General features: G+C 54.2%; 1 protein-coding gene across 4 annotated transcripts in view; it reads right to left on the reverse strand.

Moving 5' to 3' along the window:
• The window catches only part of ATP9B (ATPase phospholipid transporting 9B (putative)), a 124,382-nt gene that overhangs the window by 37,324 nt on the left and 69,446 nt on the right, over positions 1-17,612 (reverse strand). For all 4 annotated transcript variants that reach the window (XM_032971315.2, XM_032971314.2, XM_032971312.2 and 1 more), the window contains 5 exons: positions 16,790-16,882; positions 12,069-12,152; positions 10,854-11,024; positions 8,491-8,589; positions 8,237-8,326 (listed from right to left, as the gene is read on the reverse strand). In XM_032971315.2, the coding sequence (XP_032827206.1) occupies positions 8,237-8,326; positions 8,491-8,589; positions 10,854-11,024; positions 12,069-12,152; positions 16,790-16,882 (537 nt within the window). The remainder of the gene's footprint in view (positions 1-8,236; positions 8,327-8,490; positions 8,590-10,853; positions 11,025-12,068; positions 12,153-16,789; positions 16,883-17,612) is intronic.

Below are 17,612 nucleotides of genomic sequence, written 5' to 3' on the forward strand. Positions count from 1 at the left end.
TCTATCCAGACAGTACGGTAAACTCTCTCTAAACAGACAGTACGGTAAACTCTCTCTATCCAGAGAGTACGGTAAACTCTCTCTATCCAGACAGTACGGTAAACTCTCTCTATACAGACAGTACGGTAAACTCTCTCTATACAGACAGTAAGGTAAACTCTCTCTATACAGACAGTACGGTAAACTCTCTCTATACAGACAGTTCGGTAAACTCTCTCTATACAGACAGTTCGGTAAACTCTCTCTATACAGACAGTATGGTAAACTCTCTATACAGACAGTATGGTAAACTCTCTCTATACAGACAGTACGGTGAACCCTCTCTATCCAGGCAGTACGGTAAACTCTCTCTATACAGAAAGAATGGTAAACTCTCTCTATACAGACAGTACGGTAAACTCTCTCTAGCCAGACAGTACTATAAACTCTCTCTCTATTCAGACAGTACGGTAAACTCTCTCTATCCAGACAGTACGGTAAACTCTCTCTATCCAGACGGTACGGTAAACCCTCTCTATACAGACAGTACGGTAAACTCTCTCTATACAGACAGTACTGTAAACTCTCTCTATCCAGACAGTACTGTAAACTCTCTCTATTCAGACAGTACGGTAAACTATCTCTATCCAGACAGTACGGTAAACTCTCTCTATCCAGACAGTACGGTAAACTTTCTCTATACAGACAGTACGGTAAACTCTCTCTATCCAGACAGTACGGTAAACCCTCTCTATCCAGGCATTACGGTAAACTCTCTCTATCCAGACAGTACGGTACACCCTCTCTATCCAGACAGTACGGTAAACCCTCTCTATCCAGAGAGTACGGTAAACTCTCTCTATCCGGACAGTACGGTAAACTCTCTATATACAGACAGTACGGTAAACCCTCTCTATCCAAACAGTACGGTAAACTCTCTCTATCCTGACAGTACAGTATACTCTCTCTATCCGGACAGTACGGTAAACCCTCTCTATCCAGACAGTACGGTAAACCCTCTCTATCCAGACAGTACGGTAAACTCTCTCTATCCTGACAGTACGGTAAACTCTCTCTATCCAGACAGTACGGTAAACCCTCTCTATCCAAACAGTACGGTAAACCCTCTCTATCCAGACAGTACGGTAAACTCTCTCTATCCAGAAGGTACGGTAAACACTCTCTATCCAGACAGTACGGTAAACTCTCTCTATCCAGACAGTACGGTAAACTCTCTCTATTCAGATAGTACAGTAAACCCTCTCTTTCCAAACAGTACGTTAAACTCTCTCTATACAGACAGTACGGTAAACTCTCTCTATACAGACAGTACGGTAAACTCTCTCTATCCAGACAGTACGATAAACTCTCTCTATTCAGACAGTACGGTAAACTCTCTCTATCCAGACAGTACGGTAAACTCTCTCTATCCAGACAGTACGGTAAACTCTCTCTATCCAGACAGTACGGTAAACTCTCTCTATACAGACAGTACGGTAAACTCTCTCTATCCAGACAGTAGAGTAAACCCTCTCTATCCAGACAGTACGGTAAACACTCTCTATCCAGACAGTACGGTAAACCCTCTCTATCCAGGCAGTACGGTAAACTCTCTCTATCCAGACAGTACAGTAAACTCTCTCTATCCAGACAGTACGGTAAACTCTCTCTATCCAGACAGTACGGTAAACTCTCTCTATACAGACAGTACGGGAAACTCTGTCTATCCAGACAGTACAGTAAACCCTCTCTATCCAGGCAGTACGTTAAACCCTCTCTTTACAGACAGTACGGTAAACCCTCTCTATCCAGACAGTACGGAAAACTCTCTCTATCCAGGCAGTACGGTAAACTCTCTCTATACAGACAGTACGGGAAACTCTGTCTATCCAGACAGTACGGTAAACCCTCTCTATCCAGGCAGTACGGTAAACTCTCTCTATACAGACAGTATGGTAAACTCTCTCTATCCAGGCAGTATGGTAAACTCTCTCTAGCCAGACAGTGCGGTAAACCCTCTCTTTACAGACAGTACGGTAAACCCTCTCTATCCAGACAGTACGGAAAACCCTCTCTCCAGACAGTATGGTAAACTATCTCTATCCAGACAGTATGGTAAACTCTCTCTATCCAGACAGTACGGTAAACTCTCTCTATCCAGACAGTACGGTAAACTCTCTCTATACAGACAGTACGGTAAAACCTCTCTATCCAGACAGTATGGTAAACACTCTCTATCCAGATAGTACGGTAAACTCTTTCTATATAGACAGTTCGCTAAACTCTCTCTATACAGACAGTACGGTAAACCCTCTCTATCCAGGCAGTATGGTAAACTCTCTCTATCCAGACAGTACGGTAAACTCTCTCTATCCAGACAGTACGGTAAACTCTCTCTTTCCAGACAGTACGGTAAACTCTCTCTATACAGACAGTACGGGAAACTCTGTCTATCCAGACAGTACGGTAAACCCTCTCTATCCAGGCAGTACGTTAAACCCTCTCTTTACAGACAGTACGTTAAACCCTCTCTATCCAGACAGTACGGAAAACTCTCTCTATCCAGACAGTACGGTAAACTCTCTCTATACAGACAGTACGGGAAACTCTGTCTATCCAGACAGTACGGTAAACCCTCTCTATCCAGGCAGTACGGTAAACTCTCTCTATACAGACAGTATGGTAAACTCTCTCTATCCAGGCAGTACGGTAAACTCTCTCTAGCCAGACAGTGCGGTAAACCCTCTCTTTACAGACAGTACGGTAAACCCTCTCTATCCAGACAGTACGGAAAACCCTCTCTCCAGACAGTATGGTAAACTATCTCTATCCAGACAGTATGGTAAACTCTCTCTATCCAGACAGTACGGTAAACTCTCTCTATCCAGACAGTACGGTAAACTCTCTCTATACAGACAGTACGGTAAAACCTCTCTATCCAGACAGTATGGTAAACACTCTCTATCCAGATAGTATGGTAAACTCTCTCTATATAGACAGTTCGCTAAACTCTCTCTATACAGACAGTACGGTAAACTCTCTCTATCCAGACAGTACGGTAAACTCTCTCTATTCAGACATTACGGTAAACTCTCTCTATACAGACAGTACGGTAAACTCTCTCTATACATACAGTACGGTAAACTCTCTCTATCCAGACAGTACGTTAAACCCTCTCTTTACAGACAGTACGGGAAACTGTCTATTCAGACATTACGGTAAACTCTCTCTATACAGACAGTACGGTAAACCCTCTCTATCCAGACAGTACGGTAAACTCTCTCTAGCCAGACAGTACGGTAAACCCTCTCTATCCAGACAGTACGGTAAACTCTCTCTAGCCAGACAGTACGGTAAACTCTCTCTATTCAGATAGTACGGTAAACTCTCTCTATCCAGACAGTGCGGTAAACTCTCTCTATCGAGACAGTACGGTAAACTCTCTCTATCCAGAGAGTACGGTAAACCCTCTCTATTCAGACAGTACGGTAAAACTCTCTCTATCCAGACAGTGCAGTAAACTCTCTCTATCCAGACAGTATAGTAAACCCTCTCTATCCAGGTGTTTGATAACAACACCGCACAGCTGTTATCACGTTAGCACCCTGGGGAGCGCTAGCTGCAACACTTTCCATGACTGCATTCGCCATTCTTTTGACTGGACCTCACAAATCAACTCGTTGATACCAAAACGTGTAAACGAGTCGACTGTAGGTACAAACAACGTAAAACTGCACAATAGTAAGTTCAGAGCGGGATTACTGCGAGACTGAGGACTCAGCGGGCGGTCGAGGGTGGCGTGCCTAATCTTCGCAGACCGTTTAAAATGTAACAGCATTCTGCGGCACCTCCCCGGTGTCGGGGGTCTGACGCGATGTACACTCGCGAACACTCGAGTCTGGCAGGTCCTGAATAGGGAATTGGTATACTCTTAGTAAACTCGCGGATATGCAAAACCCTTGAATCCAGAACTCGCGCTCGGCGAGGATTTAATGTATGTCTTCCCTTCATATATCTGTCCCTCCAGATAACAAATAAATATTCTTTTTACACATTGGATACTTGTTGCAGTGGGCATCGCTCCTCTAACCTCCATTGTTGTTGGAGGGAAAATGGATCCAACTGACCAGCAGCATCATTCACGAACTCACTCCATAGAAGGCGATCTTGAAACCGCTGGTAATGATGATCGGCAAGTCCAGTCCTTCTGTATCGCACGAGGCCATCTCTTCTCCAGCCCGTGTCATCTCTGTTTAGCCCCCTCTATCTGGCCAAACGGAAGATGCTCGGGTACGCAGTGGCTGGGCATGCATGCTACATGACCCTGCCAATGCAGCCTCGCCTGCCGGAGGAGCTTTACTGAACGGACTGTGTCCAGATTTTTCATTCTGGTTAAATCCAGAATGCATCGTTGACGGGCCAGCTTAAAAATGTCAAGCCAGTGGAGGTGTTCATGAAAAGGTAATTCGCGTTTTGTAAGCATAGGACTGGGAGGGAATAACTGGCCGAGATGACCCAGAGCTCCATGTGGAGCGAAAGACCAGGCAGCTCGCACACAGTGTCGCACAGCCGATGAGAAGACAATCAGACTGCTTTGGAGTGAGACCTCTGCTGTAAGTGGTAACCGAACTCAGGTTTCTGGATTTTTAGCAGTGTGCTAACAACTGTACTACCACTCCCCTACATACAATCATAGAGACAGACACACACAATGGAACACACAAACCGACACACTTAGACAAAGTCAAAGATCCGCTGTATAGCCTTAACATACTGTTGGCGCTAGTGCTGTTAGCGAGCACCTATGAAGGCCGGCACGGCACATGAGAAGACAATCAGACTGATTTGGAGTGAGACCTCTGCTGTAAGTGGTAACCGAACTCAGGTTTCTGGATTTTTAGCAGTGTGCTAAAAACTGCACTACCACTCTCCTACATACAATCATAGAAACAGACACACACAATGGAACACACAAACCGACACACTAAGACAAAGTCAAAGATCCGCTATATAGCCTTAACATACTGTTGGCGCTAGTGCTGTTAGCGAGCACCTATGAAGGCCGGCACGGCACATGAGGGAGTGGGTGGCCAACACCACGCCCGGCCGCCTTTGTCTCCCTAGCGACGATGTTTACACACCGCACCAGGTACTCATTTTAGGCTGAGTCGACCTAGGGGAGGCCCAGAACGGGTTCAGATAATCGTCACCGGTGTTGGCCATGAGCAGGAATCGAACCCGGGTCGCCAGGTTCGTAGCGCAGCGCGCTAACCGCTATACGCTACCGCTCCACACATACACACACACACAGACACACTCGCTCTCACAATAAAGAGAGAGTTCCAAATGTGTAGTGGGTGAGCAGGGTGATCGCCTTAATAGCGGCGCGGCACCGGGGGAGCGTGAGATAAGAGGGGGAGCAGCGGTGGCTGCGTCCCCGACGCCTGAGTGACGCTAATGAAGACGAATGCTCGTTGCCGGCCACCTCCAGAGGGACGACCTTTGGCTGAGCTTCACGCGACCTGTGACCCCTTCCCAAGGTGCCCGGGCCTGCGTTACCGCTGGGGCGTGGATATTCCAGCCAGCGCGGCGGGTCGGCTTTTGCGTGCTCATACGTGTGGGCGCGGAGTACGCCCATCGATGTACACACCGGTGCACGCACACGAGCCCGCGCGCGTTCATAAGTTTGCGAACGCGCACACACGAAGATCGCTTGTTGTGTACTCCAGAATACTTGGGCGAGTACTGTTGGCGAGCACCGGTTAAGAGCAGGAGTGAGGGGAGGACCGCACACGCGACCACCTTTCTCTCTCTACTGCTGATGATAAAACAAAACTCCACCGTTTTAAAGGGAGTTGAGCTTAGTAACACTCAGGTCAAGTTTCAGCTTCCAATTTCCAATGATGGCACGGCCCGGTCTGAAACCAGGTTTGCTGGGACTGAACCACTCCAGTGCTCTTACCACACACACAGACAAAACCAAAGATCCCCCATATAGCCTTGCGGTGCTTGCAAGTGCTGTTAGCGAGCACCTATGAAGGCCAACACTGTAGACGAGGGGGTTAGTGACAAGCACCACACCCCAGTGGCGATGTTTACACATCGTACGAGGTACTCATTTGAGGCTGAGTCGACCTGGGGGAAGAGGCTCAGGACCGGTTCGGATATTGGTCACTGATGTTGCCCGTGAGTCGGAAATCGAACTGAAGTCGCCGGGTTCGTAGCGCAGCGCACTCACCCCTACGCTACGGCTCCCCACACAGGCTGCCTCACACTCGCACTACTCCGGCAGGGTTGTTTCAATCCGCCCTTGGTCACAACGGCAGTGGACACTGGCCTCCCAAGAAAAATCACGGGATTAGGACCTTCAATTGGCTCTCACTCAGCGGAAAGAAAATGAAAAAAAAAACACAAAACGCATTAAATGAAATGGGTTGCACAGTGACAGACGATTGGAGGGGTCCGAGTTAACATCCCAGTTATGGGTTAATCAGCTCATCATCCCCTCCACGGGTGACAAAACCAGACACTGGCGTTTGTGGGAAGTTCACAGTGGTCACTCTCCGGATCGGGCCATTGAGCCTGAGCCGCCCAGCGGGCTCCTCAGCTGCGACGAGTGTTCTCGTCGTCGTTGTGTTCACAAAAACTACCTCCTCCTCCTCCCCCTCGCTCGTCATGCTCAAGTCGCCCCGTCCCCCTTCGCTCCTCAACAGCCGCCAGTCCGACCCCCTCGGCACCCCATGCACCACGCTCCCCCCCCCCACTTCCCACCGCGCCCCCCCGGCCCTCCACCCCCCCCTCCCTCTGCGCCCCCCCCCCCGGCCCTCCACCCCCAGCCCAGCCACACTAAGCGCAGGCCTAACAGAAAGTCAATACGGCGCAGATTGGACGCAGAAAGAAGACAAATTGCCTACGTTTTCTTGGGCAGACAAACCTGTCATCGGAGGTTTGACCCGCGCCTGCCGCGCTAACACTTTTATCAATAGCCCCGGCCGCCTGTCAGCCCCCATTGCGGAGCCACTAAATCTCACACGCAGCGCGAGTCGCCACCGCCACCGCCACCGCCGCTGCTGCGGCAGCTGCCGGGGAAAAACCCTCCTCGTCGCCACGGGGCCCGGAGCCGTCACGGCCGCCACCCTCCAACCCTCGCTTGGCTGCCGCCGACAAACTCAATTACCGCTCGAACGACCGCCCGCCCGCCCGCCCGCCCGCCTGCCCGCCCGCTCGTCCGTGGCGATAGTTTTAAAAAAGGCGAACGCCGTAATCTAAAGGGGGGGGGGGGGAGAGAAAGTTCTCAAGAAACTTTTTCCTCGTTCCAGATCGGGGGCGTCAACTTCAAAATATTACCCACACTGAACTGAGATTTCACGTATAACATCGCCTCCTACTGTGGGACTGCTGCAGACTATTGAACATAGCGCCTTTGTATGTATGTTGAAACTTCTTTCGCACCGTACATAGCCAACCGTGCTAATCGGAGGAGCGTGGGAAGGACAATCAAACACAAAAAGCAGTTCGAATACCATTTCAAAAAGCAGCTTGTGCTCGCCTTGCGCTAGAAGAATGACAACGCCAATACCAATTGTCCGTTTATAGCGATTACTCCTCAACGCCTCCCCCAGGAGTCCTCTCTGTCCACAAACTCTCCGCCGCACGCAGCATGTCACGACCGTTTACCCGGCGGAGTTAAGAGCGAAGACGTCGGCTCGGCAGTCTGACGCCTTCGCCGCACTCCGAATCAGAATCTTCGTTTAGACTGGAGGAATCCGATGAGCTGTGACGAGGTTCTTTTCCACAGATGTCCGCTCACGACGTACGCGGGAACCTCGGCCAATTAATCCCGGGCACAAAGGCCAGGATTCGAACACGGTATCCGAGCGGTGCCGGCTCGGTGTGCGGACGCGGGTGCAGCGCTACGCGGCCGAGCCTCTTAGCGCACGTTTCTTCTAAACGTGACAAAGGGGTCAAGCGCCCTCGACCTCTTGCTCAGCTTCCATGGTTACCGCGCCACTTAAAACGGGACCAGGTGCTTCTTTGTGTGGCACCTTCAATTTGGTAGAGCAAACGCGTGCGTGGTGCTGGCGTGGTGGTGGCGCGGCGGTAGGGCGTTAGTGGTGCGGTGGTGGCGAGGCGGTAGGGCGTTAGTGGTGCGGTGGTGGCGAGGTGGTAGGGAGGTAGTGGTGCGGTGGTGGCGAGGTGGTAGGGAGGTAGTGGTGGTGCGGTGGTGGTGCAGCGGTGGTGGCGGCGCGGCACACACCTCCAGCGAGTCGCCCGAGATGACGAGCGCGCAGTCGTGCTTACGGCGGAACGCGTTGAGCTCCAAGTGCGCCTCCCCGCGATTGCTCACCTGGGGAACACAGCACGGGCGTCACACACAGGGCCCCGCACTCACAGCACGTGTCTCAAGGTGCGTGTGTGTGTCGCTCGTGCGTCTCAAGGTGCGTGTCGCTCGTGCGTCTCAAGGTGCGTGTGTGTGTCGCTCGTGCGTCTCAAGGCGCGCGTGTCTCTCACGTTGCGGAAGGTGTGTATGTCCTGCGTGCGCGACACGAGGCGCGAGCTCTTGGCGATGCAGGTGGCCGTCTCGAGCTTGTCTCCCGTCAGCATCCAGATCTGCGGCCCGTGGGCGGCACGCGCACGCGCGTCACCACCTCCCGCAATTCCACGTTCACGGGCGACTTTCGGTTTCCAACGCACACTCCGAACATCGTGACCCTTGCGGACGAGCGGGTGACCATCCCTGCGCCGCTCCCCCACGAGGAAGCGGCGTCATCGTTGGCATCGCCCGCAAGGGGAGTCGCCCCGCTCGCCTCCACGCTCTCGTCGCGATGGCAGCTCCTTGCCTTTCAACTGCTGCTGCCACCCTCGACCCATCACAACCGGTAACTCCGCTTCCTGTTCGAATTCGGGCTCAAGTCCTTCCTCTTCACCTTTGCCTCTCACCGAGTGTCTCTGCACCATGAAATATCTTTGAAGGCGCCTGAGAGTGTCAAGTTTTTAGCTGTCCAAAAGTCTCCTACCCCATCACCATCTCCCACCCCATCAGGGTCTCCAACCCCATCACCATCTCCTACCCCATCACCATCTCCTACCCCATCACCATCTCCCACCCCTTCACCATCTCCTACCCCATCACCATCTCCTACCCCTTCACCATCTCCTACCCCTTCACCATCTCCTACCCCATCACCATCTCCCACCCTATCACCATCTCACACCCCATCACCGTCTCCTACCCCATCACCATCTCCTACCCCTTCACCATCTCCTACCCCATCACCATCTCCCACCCCATCACCGTCTCCTACCCCATCACCATCTCCTACCCCATCACCATCTCCTACCCCATCACCATCTCCTACCCCATCACCATCTCCCACCCCATCACCATCTCCCACCCCATCACCATCTCCTACCCCATCACCGTCTCCTACCCCATCACCATCTCCTACACCCATCACCATCTCCTACCCCATCACCATCTCCTACCCCATCACCATCTCCCACCCCATCACCGTCTCCCACCCCATCACCATCTCCTACCCCATCACCGTCTCCTACCCCATCACCATCTCCTACACCCATCACCATCTCCTACCCCATCACCATCTCCTACCCCATCACCATCTCCCACCCCATCACCGTCTCCTACCCCATCACCATCTCCTACACCCATCACCATCTCCTACCCCATCATCGTCTCCTACCCCATCACCATCTCCTACACCCATCACCATCTCCAACACCCATCACCATCTCCTACACCCATCACCATCTCCTACCCCCATCACCGTCTCCCACCCCATCACCATCTCCTACCCCATCACCATCTCCCACCCCATCACCGTCTCCCACCCCATCACCATCTCCTACCCCATCACCGTCTCCTACCCCATCACCATCTCCTACACCCATCACCATCTCCTACCCCATCACCATCTCCTACCCCATCACCATCTCCCACCCCATCACCGTCTCCTACCCCATCACCATCTCCTACACCCATCACCATCTCCTACCCCATCATCGTCTCCTACCCCATCACCATCTCCTACACCCATCACCATCTCCAACACCCATCACCATCTCCTACACCCATCACCATCTCCTACCCCCATCACCGTCTCCCACCCCATCACCATCTCCTACCCCATCACCATCTCCCACCCCATCACCGTCTCCTACACCCATCACCATCTCCTACCCCATCACCGTCTCCCACCCCATCACCATCTCCTACCCCATCACCATCTCCAACACCCATCACTGTCTCCCACCCCATCACCATCTCCTACACCCATCACCATCTTCTCCACCCATCACCATCTCCTACCCCATCACCATCTCCTACCCCATCACCATCTCCTACCCCATCACTGTCTCCTACCCCATCACCATCTCCTACACCCATCACCATCTCCTACCCCCATCACCATCTCCTACCCCATCACCATCTCCTACACCCATCACCATCTCCTACCCCCATCACCGTCTCCCACCCCATCACCATCTCCTACCCCATCATCGTCTCCTACCCCATCACCATCTCCTACACCCATCACTGTCTCCCACCCCATCACCATCTCCAACCCCATCACCATCTCCTACCCCATCACCATCTCCTACCCCATCACCATCTCCCACCCCATCACCATCTCCTACCCCATCACCATCTCCTACACCCATCACCATCTCCTACACCCATCACCGTCTACGTGTACATTTCCCCGGGCCCCTGCACGTCCCAGCATGTGTACAGTGCGTTGACATGCGCTGTTCACATTTACATCCTCGCCGCGATTCCACCTCCCGCTGCCAAGTGGGTTACTTGTTAGGGCCGCGTGTGGGTCGTGCGCGACCGCCCCCGCCGTCCCCACCTTCATGCCGGCGTTGCGCAGCATCTCCAGCGTGGGCCTCACGTCCAGCTGCAGCTGGTCCTCCACGCCCGTGAGGCACAGCAGCTCCATGCCGCGCTCCAGGCTCTCGATCACCGCCGTCAGTTTCAGCGAGCGGTCGTGCACGCTCAGCTTCGCCTGGCTGTAGCGGCTCTGCGCGCGGCGAGGGAGCAGCGAGGGAGCAATGAGGGAGCAGCGAGGGAGCAGCGAGGGCGCGCGTGGACACGGACGTGAGGGCGGCGCGCCGGCGCGCGCACGCCGCCGAGACGCGCAGCGTGCACGGACGCGCACGAAGACACAAACAAAGGCACGCACCGACACACACATTGAGACGTTCGCACGCAGGCGCACACCGACGCACAATCACACACACCGAGACCTTCACACACAGATGTACACCAACACACACAAAGACACACACACACACACCAAACCACAGATGTACACCAACACACACAAAGACACACACACACCAAACCACAGATGTACACCAACACACACAAAGACACACACACACACACCAAACCACAGATGTACACCAACACACACAAAGACACACACACACACACCAAACCACAGATGTACACCAACACACACAAAGACACACACACACACACCAAACCACAGATGTACACCAACACACACAAAGACACACACACACACACCAAACCACAGATGTACACCAACACACACAAAGACACACACACACACACCAAACCACAGATGTACACCAACACACACAAAGACACACACCAAACCACAGATACACACTGACGCACACAAAGACACACACACACCAAACCACAGACACACACCGACGCACACAAAGACACACACACACACACCAAACCACAGACACACACCAAAGCACACAAAGACACACACACACACCAAACCACAGACACACACCGACGCACACAAAGACACACACACACACCAAACCACAGATACACACCGACGCACACAAAGACACACACACACACCAAACCACAGACACACACCAAAGCACACGCGCAAAGATGCACACCGAGACCCAAACACCGACACGCACACTGAGACATGAGCACACAAACAAATACACACATCACGATACACCACACAGACACACCAGGTTTGTAGTGCAGTGCGCTAACCCATACGCCTTCTCCACACACACACACACACGCACGCACGTGCGTGCGTGATGCGTACTCTTACCTCAAAGTCCTGGTACTGTTCTTCCGTGAGCGTCTTCTTCGCCACCACCAGCGTGCGTAGGCCCTCTCTTGCCATGTTCCCGCACTGCGCCACACACAGCAACAGCGGCACCGTCAGCCTCCGCGTCGCACAGCTCATCAACAGCAGCAGCCCCCGACCACCACCGGTCGGCGGTGACGACACCACGGTGCTCGCGCCAGGCTAGGTGCGCTCAAGCCACGTCAAGTGTGGAAGGCTCGCTGCTGACAGGTCACGGCACAGACCCACGTATTATGGGTCGACTGACTGGCGTATGCACCACCTGTGTTCCCCACCGCGCCACCTCGCTGTGTGATCTTGACGCCGCTGGTACCGGCTGTTGGCAAGGCAAACTCTGGCTCCATGCGTGATTGGGCGCTAATTCACCATCAGCCGGAGCGTTTGTCATTCACGATCCCCGAGCCCGGCGAGCGACGCCAGGCACAGAACGAGCGACTTCACAAATGCCAATCTCGACGCCGGTGCCGTAACGAGCTCACGAAACGTCGCTTCACAGCCTCCGCTCCCCGCGTCTGGAATAAGCTTCCTCCGGCTAGACCAGGGTTTGGCAACCCAAACAACAACAAGAGACATTTAAAAAAACCCAATATTTCAAGAGCCGGAAGGCGTGTAAATACGAGACGGCGATCCTTAATAAATAACGTCATCAAAGAGTCCTTCATGAGCCGCATGCGGCACTAGAGCCGCAAGTTACCGACCCGTGCCCATGGTAAACTGCACGCCCATTGTAAACTGGACTTCCACGGTGAACTGGACTTCCAGTTCCCCGTGGAGCCGCAAGTTGCCGACCCCTGGGCTAGACGCACCGAGCGAGGGCTTCACCGGCGGCCTCACCGAGACAGGAGCAACGACAACTGTACATCAGAGCACTCGGTCAGAACACGCGAGCGACGCTCGGGCCTTGCCAGGCACCTCCGAACTGCGTCAGCGACTCGCTGCGAGAATTCAGCGTGCGCTATCACAACGACTATTATTGTTCCCTCGCAAGGTAGCCACAGCCACGATCCAGCCCCCAATGCGATCAAAGTCTCCACCTGGGAACACGCCGACATTCCCGGTGCAGCAGGCTTCACGGCGACAGCGCGGACGCGACGCGCCGCTCGGCCAATCAGAGGCGTGAGGCCTTGCCGAGTCAGCGCGCCCGCTATCCACGAGTCTACAGGTGCCCAGCAAACAACTCACGCGAACAGCTGGAACCACCTGCGGCCGCTTCAAAAGTACCCCGAGGGGATTTCAGAATGTCTACGACGGCTTGTCGCACAATGCGTTGTGCAGCGCTGTAGCGCGTAGAGGACGACCTGGAACTTCAACATTCCTCCCTTGTGCGCAGACACCAGTGGCCAAGTTGATGACGTCGACTAAGGTTGGTGCAAATTACAATGGGGAAATGAAAGGTCAGCCACACAGGTCGATTTTTTTTTCATACTTCAGCAAAATTGTCAACACACCAGCAAACATGCCTTTTTTCTTTTACAACCACCTAAAAGAATTGGCAAAGCGTCGGTTAGGCATTCGGCTCAACGTGGTGCGCCGGTCTCGACTTCACTGTGTCTCATCAGCGTGGTGGCCTCATAATCCATGACCACTGGGTACGAGGCATCGTGGATGGGAACCCTCGTGTGTTATTCTATTTACATTTTTTATTTTACCAGTTAAGGCCCACTGAGCTATAGAGATCTTTTTCAGAAGAGACCTGGCCAGAAATATTAGCTCAAGGAAGTGGCTTATCGTCATGTGGACATTTATAGCAGCCAAATAATCTAAACGCCTGTTTCTAAATGTGGAGGGAAAAACTGGAGGACACGGACAAAAATCCACGCGACCACGGGGAGAACACGCCAACTCCAAATATACAGCAGGCGTCAGGGTCGGGATTGAACCCACGGCCTCCTGTATACCAGGCGAGGGAGTTAACATCTCGCCACTGCGGCGTTACTAGCTGCGCCTACACGTATCACACCTCGTGTGGTTCTGGTCTGGCGGTCGACACGCGCCGCTCAGCGACACCCCGAGGATGGGCACACCGTGCCTCTCACGGCCCTCACTCGGACGAACGAGCTCTCCGCAAAGAACCCTTGGGTTCGACGTCTACGTTCAAGCGGCTGGGAGAAGGCGTCGCACGCAGCGCGACTCACGATCCCGCATGGTGGTCTAGCTCCGCTCGGGGCCGCGCCGTCGCCTGGCTGCCGAACGTCGGTCGCGAGGAACGCGACGTGGCAGCGGCAGCGGCGGTGGCGCGAGGGTTGGGTGAAAAAATAACGCGGCCTTTACGGGCGACAAACAGCCATGAAATCACTTCCACGCGTCAGGGGCGCGGCGTCCGAAACCGATTGTGAGTGCTGCCCCCCGGGGGTGGGGGTGGGGGGAGAGCACGCTCCTCGAAAACACGGGGGTGGGGGGAGAGTGGGCTCCCCGTATACACGGGGATGAGAGTGGGGGGAGAGTGGGGGGAGAGTGGGGGGAGAGTGGGCTCCCCATATACACGGGGGTGAGAGTGGGGGGAGAGCACGCTCCTCGAAAACACGGGGGTGGGGGGAGAGTGGGCTCCCCGTATACACGGGGATGAGAGTGGGGGGAGAGTGGGGGGAGAGTGGGGGGAGAGTGGGGGGAGAGTGGGCTCCCCGTATACACGGGGGTGAGAGTGGGGGGAGAGCACGCTCCTCGAAAACACGGGGGTGGGGGGAGAGTGGGCTCCCCGTATACACGGGGGTGAGAGTGGGGGGAAAGTGGGGGGAGAGTGGGGGGAGAGTGGGCTCCCCATATACACGGGGGTGAGAGTGGGGGGAGAGCACGCTCCTCGAAAACACGGGGGTGGGGGGAGAGTGGGCTCCCCATATCCACGGGGATGAGAGTGGGGGAGAGTGGGGGGAGAGTGGGCTCCCCATATACACGGGGGTGAGAGTGGGGGGAAAGTGGGGTGAGAGTGGGGGGAAAGTGGGGGGAGAGTGGGGGGAGAGTGGGGGGAGAGTGGGCTCCCCATATACACGGGAGAGTGGGGGGGGGTGAGAGCGGGCTCCCCATATATATACGGAGGTGGGGGCGTGGGGGAGAGCGCGAGGGCTCATTTATCAAGCGTTTATTAAGCGCGGGGCCGAGTGATCAATCCATCAGCCACTCCCGGCGACACCGGCTCCTGCCTGCGGGCGCCCACGCACATTTAAAGAAAAAACCCCAGTTGGGTCGCATTTTAGTTTAATATCAACGCCGTATCGATCGGCGGCGACGCGGCCCGCTGGAATCTCTTCCTTCCTGAGAGAAGACTCTTTCGTTTCACCGCTCGCATCCGACTGGCGGCTGCCGGGCCGAGTGCTGCCTGCCGAAGCGGCTTCGTCCGCGCGCTGGTGGGCCGGGAGCTCGGCCACCGTCCTTTGAGCCCAAGGCCCTCGCTCCCGTGTGTGTTCATCAAAGCAAGGCAGAATAGGCACTGTAGGCACTGAAAAAGTACTGTAGCAGCAGGAGCGGTGATGCGCTGGCGGTCCCCGCAGCTAAACTAAACTATGTTTTATTTGACCAGGTAAGGCCCACTGAGCTACGTGGCTCTTTTTGAGAAGCGACCTGGCCACAAATTATAGCTCAACGAAGTGGCTTACCACATGGAAATTTATCGCAGCCAAATAACTCCTTCTGGGCTGGTGGCTCCGTTTCTCTCTCAGTTTTGATTCAGATCCCGGAATGGAACCGTGATGCGCGAATCGCAACAATTCGTTGAGTCGCACCAGGGCAGAGAAACATTCCCCCCCCCGCGCCCGCCCGAGAGGCGACACGCCACCCGCGTCGCTCTGCACGGCGCCTGCAGAGTGCAGTCGGAGGGGCGGCCTTTCCCCACTCACCCACACGCTCGCTCGCTCGCCGACCCGCTCACTCATCCTCTCTCGCTCACCCGCTAGCTCGCTCGCCCACCCGCTCACTCATCCACTCTCGCTCACCCACTAGCTCGCTCGCTCGCCCATCCTCTCTCGCTCACCCGCTAGCTCGCTCGCCCACCCGCTCACTCATCCACTCTCGCTCACCCGCTAGCTCGCTCGCTCACCCCCATAGTCTCCTGTGAGCAGCACTTTGACCCACCGGTCGTCTCGGGCCACGTTGAGGAGGCTTTGACAGCCAGGGAGACAACAACGTCATCCTCGGCTGAAATCACCAATTTGTGTCAATTTGTCAAATCGGTGGCATTTAAATGAACAAACTCCAAACAGAAAGGCACCCGAGCCGGGACTCGAACCCAGGACCTTGTTGCTGTGAGGAACAAGCGTCCAGATACACGGCACACGAAGCTCATCGATGCGTGATAGACACGATAAAACACGAAACGCGAAGCGTTTCCCCCTTGTAAAAAGGTTTCAGTTTTGTTGCCAGAAAAAAAGGGGGAAAAACCCTAATATTACATTTTGGTCCTGGCAAAGGAAGTCTAATGATGTTTCCCCCTCACTCGCGTGGGTTCTCTCCCACATGTTAACACTCATTACTTGGCCGATAACGCCTTACTATATAGAGGACCGCAGAGCTTGGGCAATTGTTGGTGCCGGCTCACCGTGTGGGCTGCCTTCCTGCTTGCCTGTGGCTCTTCTTCGCGCGTCTGCGGTCGTTCTCTCTCTTAGACAGTGAGCAATACTGTGACGGGGGCGTTGCACGCTGAAATGATTGTTATTGTTATGATTATATTATTCGTGCAGAAGCGTCCTTACCTCCTCGTCCAGCCAGTCGTTGTACTGCACTATGTTGGCCATGACGACGTCCGCCCCTTTCATGTAGAAGACGATCTCGCCCGTCGATTCATCCTGCGCGCACGCACAGCGGCGACGCCGCACCGCGGGGTTGACACGCGCTCGTTAACGCGTGCGGGATGTCATTCCCAGCAAAACTTACCACGCGTCCTGATTAGCACAGCGAGCCGGACGCGGCGAGCCGGGCACGGCAGCGTGCTCGCCACAGACCCCCGTGGCGCATTTACCAACGGTGGCCACTGTGTGGCACTCGTGTAGCTCGCAATGGAAATCTGAGCATTCTCCCCAATTCTCCTCCTTCTTGGGGCGAGGCTTTGTACAGCCACCCCCATATGTCCATGTTCAGGTCGGATCGCCAACGCACGGACTCGGGGGAATGTTGAATGATGTCTTCAATGGATCCTGTTAATTTCTGAGCTTCAAAATGACTCAGAATGTGATCCATGGTCTGGTCAGGATTTTAAAAAGTCGCATTGTGTCCCAGTGTAGGGGTTGGTGGCTGATAGACCCTGAGCAGTGGCCTCTCATCTGCCAGTGTTTGTAGTCCCAATGGCTTAGTGGAAGCACATCTCTCTTTTCAGATTGTTCTGCTGTGTACTTTAAAATCTAAATTTAAAACTAATTTGTATAGAACTGCCTTTCGTGTTTGTTTTGTTGTTCTTCCCCCGCACCACCGCTTAACACGGTTGGCTAGGTATGGTGCAAAAGAAGAAACATACGTACATTACTCATGTTACTTTAGCAGTGCATAACCGAGCCACACCTGGGCCGTGCCAAACCAGCC

Source organism: Petromyzon marinus, chromosome 45 (genome assembly GCF_048934315.1).
Source record: "Petromyzon marinus isolate PM22_M1 ecotype Great Lakes invasive population chromosome 45, UKy_Petmar_22M1.pri1.0, whole genome shotgun sequence".
In the NCBI taxonomy this organism is placed as follows: domain Eukaryota; kingdom Metazoa; phylum Chordata; class Hyperoartia; order Petromyzontiformes; family Petromyzontidae; genus Petromyzon; species Petromyzon marinus.